Source organism: Numida meleagris, chromosome 23, assembly GCF_002078875.1.
Source record: "Numida meleagris isolate 19003 breed g44 Domestic line chromosome 23, NumMel1.0, whole genome shotgun sequence".
NCBI classification, from domain to species: Eukaryota; Metazoa; Chordata; class Aves; order Galliformes; family Numididae; genus Numida; species Numida meleagris.
This window is the reverse complement of record NC_034431.1, coordinates 2171892-2198331: the sequence shown is the minus strand read 5'-3', so window position 1 is coordinate 2198331 and position 26440 is coordinate 2171892. Positions and strand designations below refer to the sequence as shown.

At 52.8% G+C, this 26440-nt stretch overlaps 1 protein-coding gene across 6 annotated transcripts in view; it reads right to left on the bottom strand.

Annotated features, from left to right (window-relative positions):
• Window positions 1–26440, bottom strand: part of LOC110387644 (protein CEPU-1) — a 320486-nt gene that overhangs the window by 38049 nt on the left and 255997 nt on the right. For all 6 annotated transcript variants that reach the window (XM_021375988.1, XM_021375986.1, XM_021375989.1 and 3 more), the window contains one exon: window positions 2850–3082. In XM_021375988.1, coding sequence (XP_021231663.1) covers window positions 2850–3082 — 233 coding nt within the window. The remainder of the gene's footprint in view (window positions 1–2849; window positions 3083–26440) is intronic.

Genomic DNA, 26440 nt, shown 5'->3' with positions numbered 1-26440 from the left:
ACCTGCACGCTGCAAGCTGGGCTTTGCTGGGTGTTGTCTCCCCGTCTTCACCCCATGTGTGCCCTCAGAGCCTGAGCACACTGCTGAAAACACAGACTCCGATGCCTCCCTGTGCTGTGGTCCTGCAGCAGCAGCCCCTCCTGAGAAGAAATCCGTGATGAACAGGCGGGATGTGCAGGGGCCGCCTCCCAGGCTCTGCAGACAACACGGGCACTGCCCCAGCACTTCATTTTCAGCTCCGCACCGAGCAGGCAGGAGGTGGCTGGGAGCTTGTTTCTTGCACTTTGCACCTTCTGCAGTGATGTTGCTGCCTCACATCAATTTCACATCACCAACACCGAGCCTGACCTCACTTAAAGCAGTCCCCGAAATAGCAGGTCCGAACTTTGATGCATTCAGTGCCGTGGGGCTGTTGTCTCGTTCCCGGGCTCATTTGTCCCATATTAGCGCTGAGGCGCGCTGATCTGCTATTCCTGGATCAGCAGCCATCACCTTTTGCCTTTCAGGGGAAGGATTTCAAGAGTGACGAGTGTTTCTGAAAGCCTGACCAACAAGGAAAGGTGGGAGAAAGAGGGCTCGAGTCGGTTCAGAAAGAAGGTGGCTAAGGGGCAACACGATAACAACCTTCCCAAAAGCAAAAGGTTGTAACAAAGAGGACATTGATCAATTGTTCCCCACGTCCGCTGGGGATAGGATGAGAAAAACTCCACTTCATTTGCAACAAAGAGGGTTTAGGCTAGATATTAGCCATAGCCATACATTTCCTAATTATAAATGGAGCAGAGCAGTAGAATAGATTGTCTGGGGAGATGGAAGAACCTGCTTTGTTAGAGATTTTCAAGAATAGCTCTCACAAATGTTTGCCGGCGCTGTCCCTGCCTCGTTGCAGGGGGACAGGCTAAATTAGCTCTGGAGGTGCCTTCTACCCACCTATTTTGGGATCTCAGCCATCAATAGAGTCATCCTAGAAATAAATGCGCGGCGCTTCCCTTGCTGCAGCACGGCCATCCTCGGGTTCCCAATGGCTTTCAGTTGCCTCTCCCATGAGGGACCATTACCAACGCTCACATCCTACAGAAAGCTCCTTCTCCCACCCTGTCCCTCTTCTATATTTTGCTCTTTCTTCCACAGACCCACTCCCTCAAGAAGCCCCATGAGGGATGCCCGAGCTCCAAGCTCCCTCCATATGGACATCCCTTGTACCTGGGGGCAGGTGGGATGCACTCATCTTCAATTGGGGTCACTCCAGCAATCCCCCCTTTGTTGAGCACAACTCTCACTTCCACGCCCTGTCCTAGCACACTGCTGCAGAACACGTTATTCCCACATCCCACCCAAGAACGGGCTGAACAAGACAAGCAATAACTCTCAAAATGAGGAGCTGTGCTCCCAGCATTTCCACCACCAGCAACAAGGATGTTCAGTACATTACAGGGCTGAGTCCGTCACTGAGTCCTCCACTGTACCACTGCAGGGAATTAAGATGTGACCTTTTCCTCCCGCATCCAAACATCTCTCCCTAATGCTACAGCAAGACACAGGAGGGATGAGCCTGAGTGTCTGGTGATACGGGAAACCGGTCAGGAAACTGGAATCAGAAGGGAGCCAATATAAATTGCATCACCCCAGCGCCTGATAGCAACTTCGGAACTTGCGGGTGATCGACTTTGGCTTAAGAAATGCAGGCAGGTAATAACAGATTGCAAGATAAACAGCAAAGACCCAGGATGGCCACACATCCGCTTTCTCTCCGTGGTTAATGGAGATGGAGAAAGTCCGGCTGTGTTTAGTTTGCTTGATGGCTCGAAGAGGAAAGACAAAACGGAAGGGGAAGGAGGGGGGAAAGGCCGGGTTTGGGTTTTTCCCCCCCTTCTATTCATTAGGCTGTCAATTATGCTCAGGCCTGGCATATTGACGGCGGATTAGCTCAACCCAGCTCTGTGTACAAGACCAATGCCTTTTTAACCCTGCTTGTTTCCAAATCAATACACCCATCAGCATTCGAAAATTAGCCCGAGATGAGATTCCAATACTCGAGTTGGTGTGTCATGCTAAGAGGGCTTCTGGCCAAATCACAGAAGGAGGAGGAGGAAAAAAAGGGTTGCTAGCAAGGGATCAGAAATTCTCCATCGATCCCCTGTACACTGTCTCCATGCAGCAGGATAGGTCCCTTGCCCAGCGCGTGTCCCTACACCTGCGGAGCTGTGCCCATCCATTCCCTGCTGTGGGTCCATGGGCTCACAAACACCTCTGGGGTTGGCAGCCTCACCGAGATGTGCTTGGCCACCACGTGCTCTGCCACCCCACGCCATCCCTCCTCCTCCTCCTCGCAGGAGTTTTAACACACAAACACATATTGTTGCTAGGCACACACACACCCCCGCACAGTACACAAATCTGCTTGCTCTTTCTTTTCCCCCAACACAAGTTTTACTTTCAGCATTGCCTCCAGCACTGGGGAAAAAAAAAAAAAAGCATCAAAATACAACAACAAAAAAAAAACAGTAACGTGGGTTTAGCAGTGATTATTTTGGGAGGCAGAGATGCCTGTACCAGAGTCCCATGACTACTACATGTAAGTTGGGTAAATGTGACTGCAAACATCATGGAATCATTAAGGTTAGAGAAGACCACTAAGATCACCAAGTCCAACCGTCAGCCCATCGCCACCATGCTCACAATCCAGCACTGCCCAACCTCATGTGGACCCTCCGAGCCTGGATCACCTTCCATGCTTGCACCAAGCTGTCTTCACAGCAGGAGCAATGGGAGGAGAAGACACCACGGCAAAAAGGAGGAGAAAGTCGAAGCGCTGAGCCCACCCCCTCCTCAAAGCCCCTTCCCCTTACCTTGCACGATGAGGTGCACGCGCGATGTCTTGGGGTGATTGTCTGTCTGCACAGAGCAGGTGTAGGGCCCCTCATCGTACACATCCACGTCGTGGATCTGGATGCTGTACTGGGTTTTGGTGTTGGCCAGGAGCACCACCCTCGGGTCCAAGCACCACTTGTCATTGCCGGCATAGAGGATGCTGCTGCGGTTCAGCCAGGCCACGCGGGTGACGCGGTTGTCCACGGAGCACCTGGGGGCAGAGGAGACCTGTTAGTTAACATGCTGCCATCACCCTTTCCCAGCCTCACTCCTCACCATTTTCAGAAGTTTTGGGCACCGAGCACTCTGCTGTGCTCAGGGCACTGATATCCACCTAAACTGGCTCAAGAGCTTGCCCCAAGAGCTTCACAGTTATTGCAGGTCACAGCCATCCAGGACCGTTCACCGTACAACCCGTAGCCCCCAGGTTTCCATTTGCTCCTTGCCCCAAACCTCCATGCTGACCCCAAACCACACCTACTGGGAGGACACGGGCAGCTCCCCGCTGCCCAAACCACCGCTTCTCCCTCCAACCACCAGGTCCCCCCGCCAGGCAGAGCAGCGCAGAGCAGTGCAGGGAGGGCGGCTCGTTGTGCTTCACAAAGGAGAAGGGAGAATTCATCTCAGGAGAAAGCCAGCTCTGAAACACCCTGAAGAGAAGCCTGGAGCTTCCTGCCACTTGTCCTTGCTGTCAGTTCTTCCTTCCCATCACCTGCATCGCTGCATCTCCTCCACTTACTGTACCTCACCCAGCTAAACGCTTCACCCACCCAGGCATGTTTCAGCGGCAGAACTCTCCTATTTCCAGCCTTGTTAACAAAGCGAGCTCCCTAGAAGACAACATGGTGCACACCTAACAGGAGCCTGCAGCTCCATCCCCAAACCACCATGTCACTTTCACATCCTGCCATGAAGGTCCCAGCCCCGAGGCTGCCTGCTCTGCAGACCCTTCCCCAGGCAGCAGAAACGTCCAGACCCCAAAGCCAGCTTCCTTCCAAGAAAGATGGAGATTAAAGAACCCAGTCGAGCTTTACTGGATGCCAGCGACAGCAGATAATGTCCTTCCATAAAACCACTCAGCCTAAGCTCCACTGTTTATATTCTCCCCAATCTACTCCATTATTTGTGCACTGGCTGGGATGCAAATTAACTTCGGAGGCACCAAAAGAGAGCGGCAGCCTCTGGAAGGAATGCATGGCATCAAGGAGAGGCAGCACCCCACGGAAACGGCCCAAATCTTATCATAGGAAGTTGGGTAAAGGGGACTTCAGGCAGGGAACAAGCTGCAAGATGTGCCCCCTCCTGTGTGCAATGAATCCTGTTCACGCTGCAGTTGGCCTTGGTGGGACACAGTCCACCCCCATGAGCCTCCTCCTCACGGTGCTGCTGCTCTCCTCCTCCTCGAGGGTTTGTGTATCTCACGTGGGCTTGCACAGAGTGTTTACAAGAAGAGCCACACCACCCCCAGTTCATTTCCATGTCCCGACTCTCCCCAGGAGGTGGGCGATGCCATTATTCCCATTCTATAGGCGTGGGAGGGAGATGCAGAGAAGCGCGCGGTCGTGAGAGCTCACTGTGCTCAGCTCTGCCAGCAGACACCCGGGGGACAAGCCGCCTCCTCCCCGCCATCCTCCTCTCGGAGGCATCCCTCCGGCTGCAGAAGGAGCTGGAAAACCACCCTGATCCAAACATCCAACCTCTGGCAGAGGAGATGCGAGTCCCCATCAAGGGGGACGTCTGAACCCTGTGGACCTGCCAGGACCGAAGCGGTCGGACCGTCCTCCCTCTCTGCTGTGAAAAACATCTGATAAATTAACCAATTTCACTGCTGTTCCATAATGATATGACGATAATAATAAATTAAATGCAAGCAGATTTTTATTATCTTCATAAAAAAAAAGTGATAGATTCAGCCTGGGCTGAACACCAAGAACTCTGCTCTTGCTTGCTCTCAGCTGCTTTACAACTTGAGTAAAACCTCAGAATTGAGTTTCTCACGTTGAATAAAACTTGGGATCTCACCCCAAAGGACAGTTTTATTATATTGTGCTCTAGACCTCAACGCTGGCAGCTTAGACCAATGGGGTCTGAATGAAATACAGGTGGGTATTTGCTCATCGGCCCTGGCCTGACCATCCCAATGCAATGCAATAGGCTCCTGCAGTGCTTCTACACGAGAAAAGGGGTGTCCACCCCTCTGCTAAAGCTGCATTGCTGGGCAATGGGAACCCCAGTGCAGCCTGAATTCCTCAGCCCAGTCTCTTCTGCAGAGATCATCACTGAGGACTCATAAGAAGGCTGAACTAAAAATATATATATTTCCTCTCTCCTCCTCCACGCCAGTTTTTTTTGTGAAATGCATCAGTTTGGAGATCCCTGGATAATAATGGAGCCAGACAGTGTGTAATCCAAGCATTCCCTCTATCATATGGGCATTTAAGTGCTTTTGAGAAGCAACGGGGCTCAGGTAACGCATGAGGCAACAGTGAAATAAGTGCTTTCGCCCTTCACAGCACCCGGTCGCAATCTCTTCTTATCACCCAGACACGCTCCTCTGTCCCTGGGATCGGCAAGCTTAAACTTGTTATTTTATTTTATTTCCTTCCTCTCCAAGCTCCCGAGCCAATCTGTGCCATGCACAGCAGAACGGCTCTGGGGACGAGGCGCTGTGACCTGCGGGTACCACGCGCTATTTCCGAGCTGGCTGCCATTGGGGAGGGCTCCGTGCCCCTCCCCGCTGCAGGTAAGGCCAGGACAAGCAAATGACTTCAATATGACAGGAACCGGGGCTGCAGGGCAGGATGCAGCCTCCCCGATGCTCTCCTTCCAGCCTGCCATGCCCATTCCCCTTTGCACAAGCACTCGGGTCCCCGTGGCTCGCCCCCTCCTCGCAGCATTCCCACCCCTCCATCTGCTCCCATCCATCCCGGGGCAGCCGAGTGGAAAGCTGTTGGCGGGGGCTGGAAATGGAGCTCCAGGCACAGGTGGGCAGCAGAGGCACCGCCGCGCTCCCTTCCGCCCCGCACCTGGCACGGAGCGATGCCCAGAGATGCTGCAAAGCGAGGGATGCCCCCCACTCCCCCCGCCCTGTGATGGGGAGAGAGGGGAAAGAGGTTGGGACGGGATGATCTGTAACGTTCCTTCCAACCTAAGCCATCCTACAGTTCTATGTCCCCAGGCGGGCCGGAACACGGAGCTGGCCTCCAAAAAGGATGTCAAAATAATTAAGCACCAATGAGCTCATTTTCTTCCTCAAGCTCCTTAATCCCAGCTACGTTCCTGCTCAGAAAGCAAGGCCTTCTCCTCCAAGACCACGCAGAGCAATGAGCCTTCTCCCTCTCCGTTTCTCCTATGGGAGATGGAAATGCTGCCAACACAATCCAGCATCTCCCAACGCGTCCGGGTTTGGCCAACCACCCCCCAGTCCATCAGAACCCCAACCAACCTGCATCCCAGCATCCCACCATCACACATCAGGAAAACAATCACCATGGCACGCAGGCTGGGAGCCCTGCCCTCATGCCACGCTTCACACAGCCCCCGGCACCTCCCCGTGTTTCCAGCACAGATTGCACAGGCGATGATGCCTGTCCAAATTTCTCTTTGCTTTCTCGAGTTTGCACACAGAAATGTTGGAGAGGAAGTGGCCCGGCAGCGGGGGGAAGGAGGTTTTTAATTACTGAAGTGTAGTAATTGGCACACAACACTTTTTGTTGCCTCCTGCGCAGCTCGCTGGTGTTTCGGAGGGCTGGGCTGGAGAGCACAGATTGTCTCAACCCAGCAGGACACACAAGAAATGAATAATGCTAATTAGAACTGAAAAGAGCTCGGTAAAATTAGCAACCTGATTGCTGCTTTCATGGCAATTATCAGGACACCAGCTCCATCCCGGGGTGCAGAGACAGGGATGGGGTCTCAGCACCCACCCTGCGGAAACCCCCTGCCCACATCCACACCACCTGATGGAGCTTCACACGTGTTGCACCATGGCATCCACTCACCACCAAGCAGCCTCGGTGGATTTTGCTTTTTTTTTTTTTTCCCAGTCTAATCCAGCAATTTCCAGTCCGATTCTGCAGTTTCCAGGCAACTCTGGATTCTGGAGCCATCCCTGGACTGACCCCCCCCCAGCACCTCCCGTTCCTGCATCACCATTGCGCTGTACGTGATCAACGAAACCAGCTCACCGCCCGAGGCAGAGCTTCACATCTTAGATTTATTTCTGTGATTATCACATTTTATTGTTATTTATTATGATTAATTAAAGGCCTGGCTGTGAACAGCTCAATCCCATTCCGGCACGGTCCCACTGCTCTCATAGACTTCCCTGTGATGTTCTTGCTGCGGTGGCAGCCGAGGTTTGGCCATCACCTCCTGACCAAAGGGACCCGGCCCAGTAATGAACTCAGCAGGAATGGGGGGGGTCCCTACCTCCAGCCCCCCAGCAACCACAGCAAGGTTGCCTTAAGATCAGCTCCCACCTTGGTGCAAAGCAGCGCTCAGAAGTGGGAAATAAAACCCTTTGTGCTTCCTCTCCCAGGTTTCACCTCGCTTGGTGCACACGGAGCCCTGAGGCTCTGCCCTTCCCCTGCTCTCACCAACCTGCAGCACATCCCTGCCCTTCAGTTCTGCCCTCTGCAAGGTTTGAACAAAGCTGGCACCTCCTTCCCAGGGAGGGAGAGTTAATGCATGTTTGTAAAGTACCTGATCTCCTCAATGGAAAGTTTATACATGCAAATGATTCACGCTAATTACATTAATAATAATATACTGGGCTCGGAAAGATCCGCCTTGGTTCATTGCCCGGGATTCAGTGCTGCAAACAACTCCCAGTGCTCTGCCTTCGTGGCAAACGCCAAAGAAACAGGAGGAAGGAGGACTGGGGAGGGAGGGAGAGAGCGGACCCCCCCCTCTGCAGTGTGCTGGGGAGCACAGAGCTGGGCACAGAGCAGCCCCGGCACTGGGAGACGCTGGTGCAGAGCAGCAGGTCACGATGCAGCAGGCAGGGATGGCGTGCCTGCAAAACTCTTTCTCTCTCTGCAATGCAGCAGTGCACCAGCACCTTTCCAAGTCCCCTGCTCCCCTGCTCGGCTCATCCAGCCTTTCTATTTATCCTCCTATTGTCTCTGCTAACAACAGGGCTCTGCACATCCACGGCGTCTTCCATCTCGGAGGATTGTGTGACAAAGCAGCCGTGCAGGCAGCACGCAGAGGACACGTGTCCCCAACCCAGTCCCTGTCCCCGAGGCTGGGGCTCGCTCCTGGCCCATCTGCTTTGGGTGCCCTCCAAAAGTGCTGATGCTGCCAGGGAGGTGACGCCAGCACTGAGATGCGTGGAGGCAGCTGTGCGGGGACACGGCTGGGTTACTAATGAGGTGCTGCCCCAACAGGGAGCTCCAGCACTGAGCTCAGGGCCTCCCGCGAGCTGTGCACCTTTTGTTCCTGCTGATTTTCTCAATTTTTTTTTATTTTGCAGAGCAGGTGAACTATTGCTTGGGGCTCCTGGATGCCAGCGGGCAAACAACCACGGACAAAAGCCACCCCTTCCCCAGAGGTAGCTACAAAAGGGACAGCATCACCCCACACCAGGTCTGCAAGCTTGAGAGGACTCGAAAGGACTCATGGGAAAGGATGCACGAAGAAAAGAACTCCCTAATGATCTCATCACCTCCCTGCCAGCATCGCACGGCAGTTAAACCCTGTGAAATTATGTCTCCTCCCACTCTCCATCCCTTGGTTCCGTGCCTTCTGCGTGCCCCGCAGCCAGGATCTAGGATGCCCACAGTGCATGGAACCAAAGGCTGGGCCGAGGGGGACCCTGTGCAGAGCATCCCGAGCCCCATTACCCCCACTGGAGGCCCCAGAGAGCTCCGGAGCTGCCAGCAGCCCGCTGGGGAAGTTCCTCCACACCACACTCCCGGCAGTTAGCGCTGATCCCCAGCGCTGAACTCGCTCAATTATGAGCTGTGCCCCCGGAATAAATCCCGCTTCTGCTTTGCACAATTGACACTAATGGCCCAGGAATAAAGTGAAGCCATCTACCCCAACGGTCTGCAAAGGAGCGCATTTAACTAAGCACACAGGCAAGGGACTGCTGAGCTTAACTGCACTGAAAATGTATTCGAAAGGAAGCGATGCACTTAACTTATTACAAGTGGAAAATTATCACTGAAGTGGCTTTTCCACACAAGCTGAGGCACAAAACAGGAGCGGCGAGGGGTGAGCCAGGGCCTGCGAGCAGGAGGATGCTGCGGGTCGCGGCTGCTAGGGGCAAATGGGAGCAAAGAGAGCTGCAAACAAAGGCTAGAGGTGGGCACGGCACAGGGAAACCCATCTGGAGAAGAGCACGAGGTCTGGCGTTGGGTTTTCAACAGACAACAACTAAACCCGAAGGCCTAAAACAAAAGAGGGGCGGAGGGAAAGGACCCTCCCCAGCACAGACCCCCTCCTCCCCTCTCCCCTTAAGGACATCATCCTTAAAATATATTTCATTTCACAGCTGCATTATGGTACCACAAAATCCTGCGAATCCAATTTAAGAACAGATTACCTCCTCACTTACTTCATTTGAAGCAATTACATGTTAATTTTCATTGAGACCAGCCTAATGCATACCAATCTGATGCTGCAATCTCATTTGAATACTTGAGGGAATGCTAGTTGGGCTCGGGGCTCTGGAGGCTCATATTTAAAGGGCCTCTTCACATTTCCTTTCCTTTTTCCTCCTGGTTATTTACGCTTTTGTTGCACTTGTGGCACTTCCCCCCCCTCCCTCTCAGTGTTCCCAAGGGCTGCAGCCACTTGTGAAACCAATGAGAGGGGCCACCTACAACTCCACTGAATCACAAAATCATCCAGGTTGGAGTAAACCTCCAAGATCCCCAAGTCCAACCCCAACGCATCCCACTATGCCCACTGAGCACGTCCCTCAGTGCCACATCCCCAATAGGGCAGCACCGTTCTTGGGCCAAAATCCCAAGCAGCCATCTCATTTCTGCATAATGCAAACAGCCTCCTGATCAATGTGCCCTAGCGCATGTGTCCTGCACGGCAGCTCCTCCTCCTCCTCCTCCTCCCAGCCCAACTGCAGAAGAGCTGCTCAGCCGTTTCTCCCTGATGGTTATCACCTATCCCCTCACGCTCACTGAAAGCTTCCCAGCCAGCCAGGCCCATGGTATCGATTGGCGTCTCAGATACCAGGCGCTGAGTAATTAATAATGCCACGAGAATGTGGATTCAGCTCCTGGTTGAGACGTGAAGGCACGCCGCGTCTGCCTCGCTGTACACATCCCGGTGATAAGCATTCATGTTGGAGGCTGCACCTTAATTAGATTTTTAAGATTGCAAAGGGCCCAGAGACACTTGTGCAGACACCATATAAATGTATATTGCATTGTACTGTAATTAATCCAAGGTGACGCGGAGGCAGATGGAGCAGAGGAAGGTGCCGGTCCACAGCCAGCCCAGGACCATAACCCCAACCCCATCCCAGCAAGGGAACCGAGGCAGTGCCCCTCTGCTGCACTGAAGGATCCATTTGGGACAGCTGATATTTGGATGAGGGCGTTGGAAGCAGGAGAGACCCTACCACCAGAAACCCTGCGCAGCATCCTGCATGCCAACCCCCTTGCACAATTAGCTCAAGAAGATGATAACAACACAATCAAGATAAGCAGAGATTGATTGCAGCTCGCCCTCCCCAAAACAAATCATCGACGGAGGAGAACCTACAGGGATTCTAGGGAAGGGCTTCCCATGACCATACCATCTCCCTGCTCCACAGCAGGCCTGCTGCCCACAGCGTGGTAGTTGGCACACGCACTTGAGCTAAAACAACAGGATCTTGGGGGCTTGGGGACACGCTTTCAAAGGACCACGAGAGACTCTTGGTTGCCCATTTCCCATTGAACCAACTCAGTCCCTGTGCGAGCCTTTGAAAACGCGTCCTTTATAGTTTCCGATTTTGATGTCACATCTGTAAGAATATATGGTGGTTTTGTTTCTTCTTCCTAACCTCTTCTTCTTTTTAAGAGGAGATGTCACACTTTGAACTCTAATTTTTATTTATTTTTCTAGAGAAGGGCTTTCTGACTCCCCACGGAGCACAGAAGGAGATAAAAAAAAAGAAGGGGAGGAAAGCCTTCCAAAAGTGCCCAGATTTAATTTTTTATCAGAGGAACAGAGGGAGGAATTTGTTGATGATCAAACAGATTCAGTACCTTAAAAGAAAGACACCGTCGCTAAATGGAAACTAGTTAAGGAATCAGATGAAAGGCACGGGAGATGCTGGAGAAGCAGCGAAGATGCTGTAACCGAGCGGAACGCCAAAGCCATCAGTACCAAACCACTGGAGCAGTGAGAATCGGAAGGTGAAGTATTTGTAAATCTGAATCACAGAATTCTATGATTCTCAGAGCGCTGGGATGGTGTGCAGTGGGATCGGGAGTGCAATGGACTCAAGGGATGGAGCCCAACTCATCCTCCACCCAAGCACCTCCCCAAGTCCCCTCTTGCCAAAGCCTTTAAGAAACCAAATCCTATTGCTTCTTGAGCTATGACCTGCCTGGCTTACCCCTGAAATCTTTTATACGGGAAAACAGAGCTGCTGCCTGTTTCCATGCAGCCAGCGGCGAGCAAAGCCCAAGGGTTGCATCAGATTAGCAGCCGGCTCCTCCGAAGGCCTCCAACTTTGATCATTTAATATGTATGCGCCGTGTTGGAGCGAGCGTATCTCCAAACCCCAGTAAATGTTTTATTAGGGCAGCCCCGGCTTCCATGCCCAACCCTTGCTCCTTTGGACTCGGGGGATCTTCTTGCGATGGTAGACATTGCTCATCCCAAAAAGAGGAGAGCCTGCTCGCCCCGCTCCTGCCTGAAAACACAGCGCTTCCCATCCCACTGCAATGAACCTGACCCCTCTCAGCACTGGGCTTGCACCTCCCAGATTGCTGCACTTCAGATTAGGAAACGGTGCATGAAGAAAGAACGGGGCCAGACAGCATCTCAGCATCCAAGGGCTCTTATCGAAAGGCGCTGGGTCAGTATCAGAAATGTGAGCCACCTCTCCACCTCCATCTGTGCCTCAAAGAGCTCACAAGAGCTATTCTGAGGGAGAAATTACACCGCACGTGTTCTATTAAAGCTGCTCCCAATTTTTTTTTAAGTATTCCAATAAATATTTACATCCAAAATAGACAAGAAAAACCTAGCACCGAGAAAATAGGGGATTTTTATAGAACTTGTTTCTGCAAGAAATTACCAAGACAACAAGACTGTAAGTTCCCAGAAAGGATTTGACATTTTCCTGAATAAAAACAGCACCTGAAGTAGCACTGCTTTGGATAACATCTTACGGACAAATGTTACTGAAGCAACAGGAGAACACAAACCTTCCTTGGGCATGGAAAAACTCACCCACGGGATTGCTCCGGAGACGTCTCATTGTCCACCCTTTCCTACAGGTTTCACACTAATTTCCACAGATCTCTATTGCTCTTGTCCCTATTAAGTCTGATTGGATTTTTTTCCATAAAGGAAATTACAAAGGCTAGCAATTGTCTTGCTTCAAGGCATACACAGATCGCCAGCTTAGAGCAGAATGACAATTACCGGCGTGGGGCCACACGGCTCAGTGCGTTACGGCATTTTCCTTGTTAGCCATGCTCGGAGCCTTCAGGTCAGACTTTTTTCCACTGGTTGTGGATCAGATCCTAGGTGTCCCATCATGCTCCACGCCTATTTAAAGATACCCCACTAATGATCCCAACCACGCAGCCTCTTGGGCCCCTGCAGCTGGATATGGGATGGAGAGGTGGATGGTGGGTATCTGGCAAGGGACAGCCTGGTCTCTTCCTAAGGGTCCCTGTCCTAAAGGATAAATCCACTGGAGTGCTCCCAACTCCATTCTGCTTTTCCTCCAAGCTCTCCTATGCTGCCAATGAAGAGCTTGACCCTATTTAGCCAGATGGCCCAAACCTCCCCAGCACCAAAGCTCCTGCAGTTTTCCAGGAAAATGCCCAAATCCTCCTTCCTCAAATCCGCTCCCTCCTTCCCACCCCAAAGGACAAAGGAACGGAGAGAAAGCAGAGCCCAGCAGGGAGAGGTGGTGATTTCATCTGCTAAGAGGTTTGCTTGCCTTCCTTGCACCCCTACTCCCTTTTTTTTTTTTTTTAAACTGGAATATAAATGCGTTTATTTATAATTCGAAACTCAAACTAATTATTAGCTGGAGGCTTTCAAAGTAAAAATGTAGGTCATGCAATGTTATGTGGGATAATAGCAATTGTTTCAGCTTCAGGAAGCGCATAAGTAATGGAGACCGACGCGTTGTCCAGCCCGGCCCAGCAGCAGACACGTGGCCAGAAGACCACTTGCTTGGAGCACAAAATCAGGTACTCCTGCAGCTTTGGTCCCCTGCTACAGAAGGCTGAAACACAGCCCACAGTGCACCTGAAATAACCCCCAGGGATGAGCTTGGGCTGAGCTTCACAACCTCCAGGGTTGGAAGTGGAGGATCTCTGAGGTCCCTTCCAACCCAAGCCATTCTATGAATGTATAGAAAAATAATGAGAAGCAGCTATGATGATGACGATGGTAATAATGATAATAATAACGATAATAATACCACGATAAACCCAAACAGGCAAGAATCATCTCCCGTCTCAGGATGTAAGGAGCTGTGAATGTTCAACAGCTTCGCCCTGGTGCCAGTGCTGGTGGTGGGCAGCACATATTGAAACCAAAGTTGAGGAAAGTGAAACGTGGAGTTTACACCTCGGAAAAAAAATGTTCTGCAGCACAAAATGTTGGTGCCTGCACCCGGGGAAGAGCAGCAGGTTGCTCCTCCAGCCCAGCCCCAGTGTCTGAGACAGCACGCCCAGCAAATGTAACCTACTTGCAGCCAACTGTGATCAAGGCGAAACGGAAAGGTTGCCAATTAAAAACGCAGAGCGATTTGAAAGAACAAAGAAATCTGTGGACGTTGTTTGATTGTGCATATTCTGCAAGGGAAAAAAAAAAAAAAAGAAAAAGAGAGAGTGAGAGTGAGAGCGACTAAAAATAGGCAGGATGCTGCGAGCGGCAGATTCTGAGCCAGCAAAGGCACCGGCATCGGAGTTACACGGCTTTACCCATGCAGCCGTCATTGTTGCTGAGTTCTGATCTGTATTTAAACTTGCATAAGGTTTTATTTTCCTGTGGAAGTACAAGAATCTCTCCCCATCTCGGAGCTCATCTCTCCTAAAGCAGCTCACATGATGATCATCAAAAATAAGCCCTCCAAGCCTAAGCTCACTAACATTCATTTCTCTGCTGCTAATGCCGGACTTCTTACTGTTAATCCTTAAATATATCCCTAAATAAGAATGACAGCACCTGAAGCACCTAACAGCCCCATATCATAAACAGAGACAGCTTCTGCATTTCTAATTTAGCTTGCCACGAGAGCTGACACTAATCCCAGATCCTGAGTTCCAAATATCTCCGGCGTAAATGCCATCACCTTGCTCACCTTGACGTCGCACAGCATCCTTCAGCTCTCCTTGTCCTGCACAACTTTCCCAGCTGCTTTTTCCCCTGCTCTGTGCAGGAGCTGACCCCCAGCAGCTGCTGAGCCCCGTGTGGTTCCTGCAGCCTCGGGCTGTGTAAAGGGACCGGAGAGGCCACCCGTGCAAACTCATTCCGAGCATCACAGCCAGTTCTTGCAACCTGCAGTTTGCTGATAACTGCTTCCAGGCCTCGACATCCAGATCTCAAAAGGCTCCAGCCCAGCACAGAGCAAAGGGAGGACTGGGCACCCACCCACCCACCCCAACCGGCGCACCTCCGCAGATTTGCGTGTAAATGGATGCGACCCAAGGCTCCGGGAGCAGGGCAAGCGCCTGCGCTCAGGACACAGGAAAAGAGCGACTGACATTTTGCAGGCACTCCAGAAAGAAAAGCGAGCGAGGCTTCAGAAAGAAGAGCTCGTCCATCATTCCCCGGCGGATGTTAGTGTTTATCTCCAAAAAGGCAATCTGAAAACAAAACAAGACTACGAGGACGTGCAGCAATCTGCTGCCAAGCAGGCACCAAACCCAGTGACTAAACGGTCTTTAACACAAGAAGCCGAGGGGAGGGAAGGGTTTCAGCCTTGCTCTGCAGGCACAGCTTTAGCTCCAGGCCAATTTTTGGGGCCGGCAGCTGCAAGACAGCCATGAGCCAGAGGCGATACGACTGGAGCAGCAAGAAGCAGCAGCATGTGCCAACAGTAAGTCACATACAGGCCCTAAACTTTATTGCAAGCCCCCTGAACCCTGCCAGAGCGCTAGGGCCAGCTCTGAGCTGGGGATGGGAAGGTGCCAAGGCATGTCACTCTGCAAAACCGTCAGCTGGCAAGGCTGCTGGCTGTGGCATGGAGAGCATCCCCCTGAAAGCACCCACAGCACCTGCCAAAATGAGCAGGAAGCAAGCACGAGCACCCGTGCTTCGCTCCAGTCTTCTGCAGATTTGCAATGCATGTGCTCCAGGCTCCCTGGGTGCGAGGTCTTTGCAGTCCAAATTGCTGCAGGCTGTGCCGGCGCAAGCTGTGCAGATGGCTCCGTGGGAGAACTGCAGCGATCAGAAGCAGGCAACGCAAGCACCTGCAGCTGCTGGAGGGGCTGCATGTCCACGGGCATGGGGATGGGCTTCAGGGGGCTGCAGCGCCCCGGACTGCTGCCTGCTCATTGCCACAAAGGGCGTGCTTCAAAGTGCACCTCACAGTGGTCTCTGTTGGATTCCGTGATAGCTTAACACAGGCCTCCGACGGCATGGTTTGAATGGCAAAACAGGTCCTGGCATTGCTTTCACTGAAAGCCAGAGACTGTCTCTCCTTGCTTGCTAAATGGGAAGTGTAGGGCCTGCCTGGCGCAGGGGTCATGGCAGGATTTAGTTGTGCAGCGTTAAGCACGAGCCTCGCAATGCGCTGTGCTCGCAGATTGTGCAGACAGACGAATGCACCCGAGGCTTAAAGCACTGCAGGGCAATTGAACGTCAGAGGTCTGGTGCTGCTACAGAGCAGCGATTCAGCTTTTCAGATTTGATTCTTATCGCGGCCGAGATAAGCAGCACCTGCAGTCTGGGAGCGGGCTCAGACTTGAGGCTTTTGTTCAGAGCTGAGATTTTGCCTCGGGGGCATCTTTAGCCAACAGCGAAGTGGAACAAAACCTGGAAGGAAGCACCTGGCTGCTCTGGACAAGGTCTGGTTCCCAACGCTCACACTCCACTGCCTTCCCAAAACAGAGCCGCGCTCCTCCCGCGGATCAGATGGCACACAGCGGGCAAACGCCGCACCGGGCGCTAATTCCACTTACAGAGGATTCTCCTTGTTCTCTTAAGCCCCAGCTCTGAGCCACGGGCTGTTAGATAAAGACTTCAGCTCTCGCCAAGCACCCTCCCTAAAAGAACTCCAAACCAAACCGAAGAGGAAGGAACCAACAAAGCCTGGGTGAAGCGCACCAAGAACCGCGTCCGCTTTGCAGACACGTGGATCTTGGAGGCCAGAATTCGGGTCTGGAGCCCGCGAGCTGCACAGCCCCTCCGAGCATCGCTCCGGCTCCTTCCTGCCTTTCATCTGTCTCAGCGGGCACAATAAACAACTACAAATGGAATAACAATATCAAACAGGGGCCGCGAGGAGGGGGGCAGGGACGCCGTAATGCAGAGGAGGACCGAGATACCGACAAAAGGCTTTTAAGAGCCGTAGATGCTAATTACGGTGTTAAAAAACCCGTCAGTCAGAGAGGCTGGATATTAAACGGAATTGGCTCGAGATGACAGGGCTGAACGGGGCTTTAAAAAAAATTATTTATTAAAACGCGCCGGATACAAATTGATGTTCTCATCTCGAAATGCGTTATTGTCTCTCCGGCTTTGATCTGTGGAGCAGCTTGGGTTCGCAGAGGTCGGGAGGAGCTGGCTTTCCACGGGAGCCTTGGAAGCACACAACCCCATCCAGCAGAACCCTTGGTTATGCATTGGCACCGTGTCCTGCGTCATCCTTCCCGTGCAGAGCCACCCGGCCTCATGCTCGGCTTTCTGCAGACTTCCCTCCACTTGGCTCCCAGGTCACCTCCTTCCTTTCACTTTATATCTCCTCTTTTTTTTTTTTTTTAATTTTTTTTCCCCCCCCCCAACAATGTCTGTACAGTTTCACTTCCGATAACACGCCGGTTAATTAAGCCGTGATCTCCTGGAGACAGGTTGCTACAAGGAGATAAGCAGCGGCTTCTGTTCGCCATAAACAGCTGTGCTCCTGACCAGCTTCTGGGGATTTGCTGCTTTTGTACAGAAGACAAAACAATCGCTGCCAATTAAACCCGGACATAATATTTCCCCCACATCGGTGAACCTCCCTCCTGACGTCACCTTTTCTCCATCCCCGCAGAGCGGGCCAGGGTGCACCGCGCAGCTTAAGGGAAACGAAGCCGTGGAGCTGCAGTGCACTGTGCCACAGCACTGCACTCATACCCAGCAGCTCAGAGACCAAGGTGGTGGTGGTCCCTTGCTCACAGCCACCAAATGCCCCCTGGATCCCATTGCACGACGGCAACAAAGACTCAACACAGCGATGGTGCCCAACTGCGCCCCACCGCTCTCCCATCACACGTGCCAACACCGTGCCCAGCAAAACGTGTCGTTTGACCCAAACCAAACTTCTCCTTTTTGCATTTAGATTCTGACAGCGTTGCAGCCCGGGGCTGCGGCAGCTCTCGCAGCGTGCTGTCACAGCAGGGCACGTCAAAGCCGGGCTCTGCCTGGCGCCAGCACAGTGCCCATCCCCGGGAACTATCGGAGCAAATGCACATTGCACATCGAGTGGGTGACACCGAGCTGGTGGGTCTGCAGGGGCTTCGGAGGACAGAAGTGGAGTTCAACGCGTCTCGAAACACTGGAGAAATCGCTCCATGTGAAAGAAAAAGAAGAGGAAAATCGACCGTGAGAAGCGTGAAGCAGGATGCTGAAGAAGGGAAAAAAAATCAAAGCAAATTCAAGCAGGAGCGAGCAGTTCTGCTCCGCGCGGAGAGGGAGACCTTTTCTCAGCTTCACACCTGCCACCACGAATAGTGAACCTGCTGCACAACCGTTTCCATCAGTTCTCACCGACTTCACCCATAGGACGACACCAGACCCAGCCCTGGAACCGCACTACGTGGGGGTAAGGCTCCAAGGACAGCCAAACCGTGGCTGGAAGATGCACAGCGCCAGCAGAAAGCACAGAGTCAGACTCACTGCAGCTCCATCCAGCCGGGTGCTGGATCCAAAAATCACCAAAATGGCAGAATCTGTGACTTTGGCACTTCTGGATGCTCAATAACCTCCACTCGGGCTGCTCTGCTGCCGACACAATTACCGGGATATCACAAGTGATGTGCCAGGAGCTGCTCATTAAACACAGTTACTCTGTCTTGGGGGGGAGAAGAGAAGAGGAAAGGTAGGGGTTCCTTTTTTTTTATTCCCCTGAATGTGGCTTTAATGATTTCAAATCCCTTCAACCCAATTACAGCTCTGTGTCCTGATTAGGGACTCTGAGCTATTGTGTGCTGGAGCCATTATCTGGCGGCCCATAGAAAAATTAGTACCTGGAGAGGCTGCACTGGGAAATAAATCTTTCTCTGACATTTTGGGACCAATTCTTGGCCAATTAGAGCACACTTTGCTGTGCAGGTAATGTGTAACCAAACTGCTCTCCCTGCTGAAAAGGCCATGCAGAGAACAAGTGTAATCCATGCAAAAGAGAAGGAAAAATTACCCACTGCAGACTTGTAACTCACCGGTGCTCCCTGACAAGTAATGCACCCCACTGCAAAGGGCTGGCACTGCCTGACCCCGAGGCCGTGTGACACAGAGCAGGAAGAGCTGCTGATCCACGTGGGGTGGGATGGACCCAATCCTGCTGCACCTGCCCCAACAGTGGGCGGTGGTGGGAAACAGGAATCTGAATCAGTCCCCCCATGGCACGTAGGGAGCATGTGGTTGAGGTGGGGGGATGTGGAGGGCGTGAGAGATTGACCCACAGCCGCTCTACATGTGTTGTCCAGCTCGCTGTCCTCTGCAGTGTTTCCAGGGCCATGGGGAAAACAGGGTTAAACCAAACCCAAACCCAAGAGGGAAGACCCCAGATCTCCCAGTTGAGTAGAGTCATCTGCTCCATCCAAAGACTCACAGCGAGAGCTCAGATCAGCACCAGAGATCTTCCCCTGGCACAACTCAGGGCCACCACCTCTCATCCTACTGCTGTTACCTGGGAGAAGAGGCCAACTCCCATTTCACCACAACCTCCTTTTGGGGATTCGTAGAGAGCAATAGGGACTCCCCTTATCTTTGGGACTAAGCAGTAATTGTGCCCACCCCTCCAGTGCAGAAGGACCAAACAAGGAGCGGAAAGCAGCACGCAGCAGCCATCAGCACTACCCAAAGCACACCACCCTCCCCCCAAAAAACAAAACCTGAGCTTGGCAAAGCCCAAACCCTCCAACATTTCCACCCACCGCCAACGCCGAAACAGAACGCTGAGCTAAAAGGGGCAACGCGTGTTTCCATCACGCGTTTGCGCTTGGTTCAACAGCAAGACAAAGGAGAGCAGCCCTGCCTGCCATGAGCACAGCAGTCCAGCTGTGCAGGCACTAATGGCACAGCTGGCGCCGCGCGCGGCGGTGACAGCAGAGCCAGTGGCTTGGCAAATTAAATTGGTGCCCTGCGCTGCCTTTTAGCACCTTGCTCTCTCAGGCACCCGGGAGGCAGCACGAGGAGGAAGGGAGGCTCGCTGGGTTCAGCACGCAGTCACAGCAACACGGGGGGGAACAAGGGAGGGGGGGGGGATCGACGCATCTGCACGGCGGGGTCGGGTTAATGTTGCGTGGGCATCTTGATGCAACTTTTTGGTGATAATAATACTAACGGCGAGCGGTTAACTTCATCCCCGGTGAGAAGATGATCATAGTTAATGGAATTAATGCAAGGTTTTAATTTGCCTCTCGCTGCTCGGTCCTCGCAACTCCTCAGCCTCGGGCAGAAGTGCCAAAAATACAGCGCTCCATCTTCCCCCCTCTCCCCCCGATACCCGTGTACTTTTCATAGCATTCACCATCTGGAGGTGAGAAAACCCATCGTGCCTCGCGGCCCCGAGAACCAGGCAACGTGGGAGCAGGTAATGTGCACGCAGATTGCTCCACAGTGCAGCAGGAGACCTTGGTGCACGGTCCTGCAGCAGACTGCGGGGTGTGCTGGGTGGTGGAGGTGCAGAGACGTGGAAGAAGATGGCAAAAGCAAGAGGAGGAGTGGCTGGGAGGAGTCTGATCCAAATGGAGTGGGACAGCAGAGGGAGGGGGGGAAAAAAAACAGTATTAAAGAACAGTGGTGTGCTGCTGGAATGAGATTAGAACAGCAACAGGTTCACTCCAGTGCCAGCTAAATCCCCATTAAATCAGATTAATGCAGATGGTCTTTATGTAACTGACCAAGAAGATCAATATTGCTGTTTCAGTTGGGGAAGGAAAAAAACAAACACACAAACTTGTCTTGCTGGACCAAACCGTATCATTGATTACATACACAATCCCCCCCCTCCCAGGGCCGCTTGGCCTGGGTTACCTCCACTGGGGCTGCACGAGGAGAACCTTTGGGGCAGCTTGTTCTCAGCCCGTGTTCACCCTCCGTGGGGCCAGGGGAGGCTTTGCAGTGGGGCCGGGAGCGCAGAGCTTCTCACCCACATCCTCGCTGATGTTTCCTAGTATTGCAGTTTGCACTAAACCCGCTCCCACTTGTTGCAGCAGAATCACCCTCCCTGCGCCTTACCCCTCCTGAGCCCTCCCAGCGCTGAGAAGTCAGAGAACAAAAAGAAGGGGAAAAAAAATGCAAGGGAGGGAGGAGAGAGAGAGAGCAGGAGGACGCGGGGATTATTTTCTCCTGGAGCCATTATCCAACGGCCTATAGCTAAATTAGTACCTGGAGAGGCTGCGCTGCGATATAAATCTTGCTGTGACATTTCAGGACCGGTCCTCCACCAATTAGAGCACACTTGGTTACACTGCTAATGCACAGCCCAGGCGGGCTCAGCATGACAAAGGGCAGCCCCAGGGGGTGTGGAAATCCATCAGGAGGTGGAAGAGCAGCGGCACTGCTTTGGGTGCAGCAAGTTCCTGCATGCAAGGGGACGTTAAGCCTTTCTTGCTTGCATCCCCATCGAGCATCCTGTCAACAAAACCATGACAGCATCCCCAGGGCGCATCCCTCCTGCACCCAGGGATGTGCCATGCAGCAGGGAACTGCTCCAACATCTGCCCGAGAGCTCTGGCCCAAAGCACCCAGCAGCCCTCGCCCTGCTCTCATCATTAGGGACGGGTGAGGCGATCAGCATGGAGCGCCATTATCGCTGCTCAATTCCAGTCTTGCAAGCGGAGAAGCACCGGCGTATCTCCCCATTTTATTCTAAATCCTTGCATGCAAAACAATCCTTCGCAGCAACCTTTCCGCCTGCGTTTGCTTTCCATCAGCCGCAGATCTGAGCGCTTAAGAGCAAACAGAAGAAGACTGTTTTGATTTTGTGGAGGCAAAGGGGTGAAATCCACTCCGAGCGTTTTTCCGGATTTTAAACCCGGTGACATTTTGAGACGTTCTGCTTGCGAGCTGAACCCGAATGATTTTTGGAAGCACCGCTTCCAACCTCACCGTCTCATTTTTCTGCACCATTTGCTCTGCCCTCTGGAAGAACCGCGCTGCTCCATCCCCATCCCACCCACGGGAGCACTACGGCTGCATCAGCGCGCTCACTCTCTGAAGCCGCCCCATTTTCCTCCTTCTGTCACCTTCCTGCAGGACAGGGCTGCCTTCCCCAAAGAGCCCCCCCAGAACCCCACTGTGCAGCGGGTAGGGCCGGGGCGGGCTGCGAGGGGTTAATGCAACCAGCACGCATTCCTTCAGTGGAATCCCCACCGGCGCTCGCAAGGCTAAAAATAATGAGAAATTGCTTCCCCAGGTAGCACCCGCCTGTCCCTGGGGGAATCCATCACGGCATCAAAGGGAAGGGAGCTCCGAAGGGCTCCGTCACGTGCAGGAGCGTGCACGCTCGGATGGAGGCACCAGGTGAATTATTCCACAAACGAGTCAGTCAGCAGCAACGCCCTCCCCCAGCCCCTGCTCCTGTTCTTTCTTCCCTTTTTTTTTTTCAGAAAGAAAGTTTTTCCAGCTTTGATTAGGAACGAGAGGCAGAAATCTCAAATTTAATTTAATTAGCGCCTCCTCGCCGCCTGGAAATGGCTTTCCTTCAGCCCTGACAGTTTCATCCTTTGCCGGCTTCCTTTGGCTAACATTGACTACTTCCCCCTGTGTTTCTAATGGACCTGAAAGACTCTTGTTACATACTTTATTTGTGCTCCAGCACCAGCAAAGATAGACTGAAAGCTGCTGGGGGAATAGGCTCAGATGGCGAACGGCTGCAGCACACCCAGCAAGGGGGGAGAAGCAGCGCGGGCGTTGCTTTGCCTTTCGCTCCATCCTAGGGAGATGCTGATTCATTTCATTTCTTAATTGTATTTATTTCCAAGCGGCGTATGTGGAAGTGACAGTGATGCTGGATGGATGGCAGCTCATGAGTAAAGGCATCGCAAGGAGAGTGTGTGTGTGTGCAGAGATCTGTAAAGTGGCATCTGAGCGGGACACGGTCCCGTTGCAAAGCTCCGTGCATGGAGCAGGTCAGGTTGGACCAGACACTGAGCACCTGATGGAGCTGTGGGTGTCCCTGTTCATGGCAGGGGAGTGGGACCAGATGGCCTTTGAGGGTCCCTTCCAACTCAAACCGCCCTATGATTGGAGCTGCCCATGCCAAATGGAGCGGGCAATGAGCACATAACCAATAACTGCCTGCTCAGGCACCCCGAAAAAGCACCCACAGAACTCTCCCCTTCAAGCAAGCCTTAACCACACCTCGCCTGCAAGACAGGAATTTGTTACTCTCAATATACACTAATGACAGTGAGGTTACGGGCATGGTCAGCTCGGACAAACACAGAGTGGGTGCACACAGAACATGCCATTGAGGCTGCTCTTTGGTGAAGTTGTGCAAAGAATTGCTCTCAAAGAAATATGTGATTTCTCGCTGAGAAATGGACCTCTTGAGCATCTTTGCCTCTGTTTAGAAGAAGTCTGGGGAGCTGTGTGCTGCCTGGAGGAATTGCTGCTGTCTAATGAGAACCCTGCAATTCTATGGGAGACAAATCGAGTATTTACAATTGCCAGCTTTCAGAGCAAAGAGAAAGGCAGAAGAGAAACAAATCCCACTTGGCTGCGCCCTTGTCTCCCGCAGGCTGCCATGTGCCCCCGATTGACTCTGGGGTTGGCACGTGTCACTGTGTGCTCACCGTGGCAGTGATGGCACTGCTGCTGACCTTGGCACTGAGGAGCAGCACGGCATGCAGGCTGGGGGCTGCACCCCACCACGATGCTAAGGCCACCCCCAGCCCCTCCCCATGGCTCCTTTTGCTAACACCCACGACGGCCCTCGCACCCCACCCAGCCCCGGTGTTGCTTTGCCCATCTGCACGTATTCCATCCTTCCCATCTCCATCTGTTTCTCAGCTTTGGGGACTGTCATTCTTGACGCTGTCCCCACACAGAAGATGGAGTGATGGGAACTTCCAAAATCCATGGATGCACAGACACAGCCTGCAGGACACAACCACATCCCCCACCCTCCTCCAGCAACGTGCAGGCATTGCTTGCTGCCTCCCCCCCTTGCTGTCCAGCCCCTCTTGCAGCCCTTGCTGTGTTCTCCCGGTGACGACGCTCCCATCACCTATTGTTCAAGCACATCGACACATACTCAGCCTTGCACTTCCTAAATATAATTTGCTACCTAGCAATTAGCAAGTATAGTGAGCAGGACTGGAGCTGTATTGACTAACAAAGCCCACACAGTCGGAACGCAGCCCAAACAAATCAATGGCATATTTAGCCAAATAAACCGCTTTGCAAGATGATGGCTCCAAGGTCTGCACGCATCCACCGGCCTGGATGTGTGTGCCCTGCTGCAATACCCCATGGTTTGCAGGCTGAACCATTCTAACTTGCAACTCAGCAGGGGGTTAAACCAGATGACGTCCAAAAAGTCTATTCCATCTTCCATTATTTCATGTCTCTGCCCACTTACGCTCAACGAGAACGCGGCCTCAGGTGTTGGCAGCAGCCCTCAGTTATTGCCTCTTCCCCATTAAAATCTGATAGCAAGAAGGGATTAGCAACGCTGCACTGAGGCTCAGGACTCTCACAGAGAAGCATCTGGGAAACCAAGACCATCAGGGAAGAGGAGATACCACGGAAGAGCGGTGTTGGAGGGCAGACAGCAAACACCAGCAGGTGCAGCTAAGCTCTTCCAGAAACGCCAGATCCTTTTGCAATGGCCACCAGCCCCTGTCGCAAGCCGTGGCTCCCCATTTCCATTTTCAGCTTAGGAGCTGAAGCAGCTGCTGCACCATTGGCACCAGGGAACTGGAGGCAGCACGCTGTCCCTGCCAGGATGGAGCCAGGTCGTGACGGTCACCAGACGGGCACAGAACAGAGCTTTTCCCATAGGTCCCTGTCCAGGAACAAAAATATTTCCCACACACAGACAACGGGTCAAATAACCCGAGCACTTCAGGCCGCCTCCTCCAAACCCCTTTAAATATGCGTATTATTAAGCAGCAGAACGTCAACAGAAAGTGTAATTCGGAAAGAAAGGCCTGAAATGTTTGTTTTGAAAAAGCGCCTCTGAAGGTGGACTTCTTCCAGGCTGTTTCATTTTTTCCTTTTCTTTCTCCGTTTCTTGGCTGAAACTCTTTGCCACATTTGGCAGGGCTTCACAGATGGTGCTGGCTGACCCACCAGTGCATTTTCAGAGAATAAGCTATTTGTCCAAAAGAAGAAAACATGCCCAGACTTGCTGGGCTCCAACCCTCTCCCACGCTGCCCTCCCCTCCGCCGCAGCCGTCAGCACTCCCACTCCACGGCACAAACCCTGGGGAGAGCCTGCACGGAGCAGAGCTCGCCTGGAGGAGGCGAGGAGCTGTTCCTGCAGCAGATGGGTGCAGGCGGGCAAAGAGCATCCCTTGCAAAGAGCATCTTTGCACGCCAGGAAGATGCAACAGCACCTAACGCCTCGCTGCCCTCTGCCTCTCCCTTCGGTTAATGAGGATGGGTAACTGCACCCAAGCAGGGCAGGAGTGTGATCAGTGCACGGGAGGGGGTGTGTGTGGAAATACCTGCTTGATTCCCTGTGGTTTGCAGGCAGGACAGAGGAAAGGGGGTGAGCACCGGAGCTGATGCACATGGGGTGCAGAGAGGATTTGGTGCAGCTGGGAGGATGTCACCGCACGGCTGTGCCATGCGCAGCAGCTGAGCAGCGAGCTGCTCGTGTTTGCTCACCAACAATATGCTCGTCAGGACTTGGCCCTGTCTCTCAGCTACAAGATTTCCGTATGGAAGTTTCTCTACAAGGGAGTGGTGCCACGGAAGCCACCCAGCGGGGCCAGCCTGGCATCGAAACCTCCCAAAGAAAGGGCCTGGCCAGAGCTCTTGTCACCTCCTCTCCATCGGACTCACCTCTCTGGAACCTAAATCCTGCTTCCAATCCTTCCAGCATTCTCCCTTCCTTCCCACAGTGCCTTGATGTCCCAGCTCCGTTCGGTGACTGCCAGCTCCTGCTCCCAGCCCCTGCCTGTACTCCTTGGGAGAAGCAGCTTTGTCCATGAAAGCAGCGGAGCAGTTATTGTAATGTCCAGTTGTACCAAATGCTCCTATTTCCTTCTTCCTCTCCCCCCTCTGCTTATGTTGTGTGCCATCCCATAATGCCACGTCCATTTGCAGACTGCACTTTATTGGTTTTTATTTGGCAGCCTTGCTTGACGCTGCCCTTTAATTTATCCATTATACATTCTGATTAATTGGCCGATAAAGCTCTGTCCAGTTTTTAAAACAAATCCCCAGCCCATTTGCTTTTAGTGGAACTGTGAACAAGCAGTTTAACTCATTACATTATGGCACTCGTGCTTAAGGTTCACTCTGGAAGATGATATTTCAGGGTCATGCATATGGAAAACAGACCTGATCTCCATTAATAACCCCTCGGAGGGTCGGGGCATGGTGAGATCTGATGGGATCATGCCAGCAGCATGGGAGCAGACGCACTGATCTCACAGACTGGAAGCCTCCTCTCTACCCATGTGTTTACATCAAGCTATGATTACCATCAATAAAGCCACTTTTGCACCTCTCTCTTTATGGGCTTCGTTGCCCATCCACCTCATCCCACACTGGGAGTGATGCATGCAGAGCACGGATGGGATGGGAGCAAGGAATCCATTCACAGAGCCACAGAATCATTCAGGTTGGAAAAGACCTCTCAGATCCCTAAGTCCAACCCCACCTCCCTAAGTCCAACCCCACCCCTCCGTGCCCGCTGACCGCGTCCCTCAGCACCGCAGTGCTGCAGGACTGGCTCTCAACAGCATGAAAGAAGGACAGAAAACCAGGCAGAAAGCAAACACGGCTCCCCATGGCTACGGAACTGGGAGTGAAC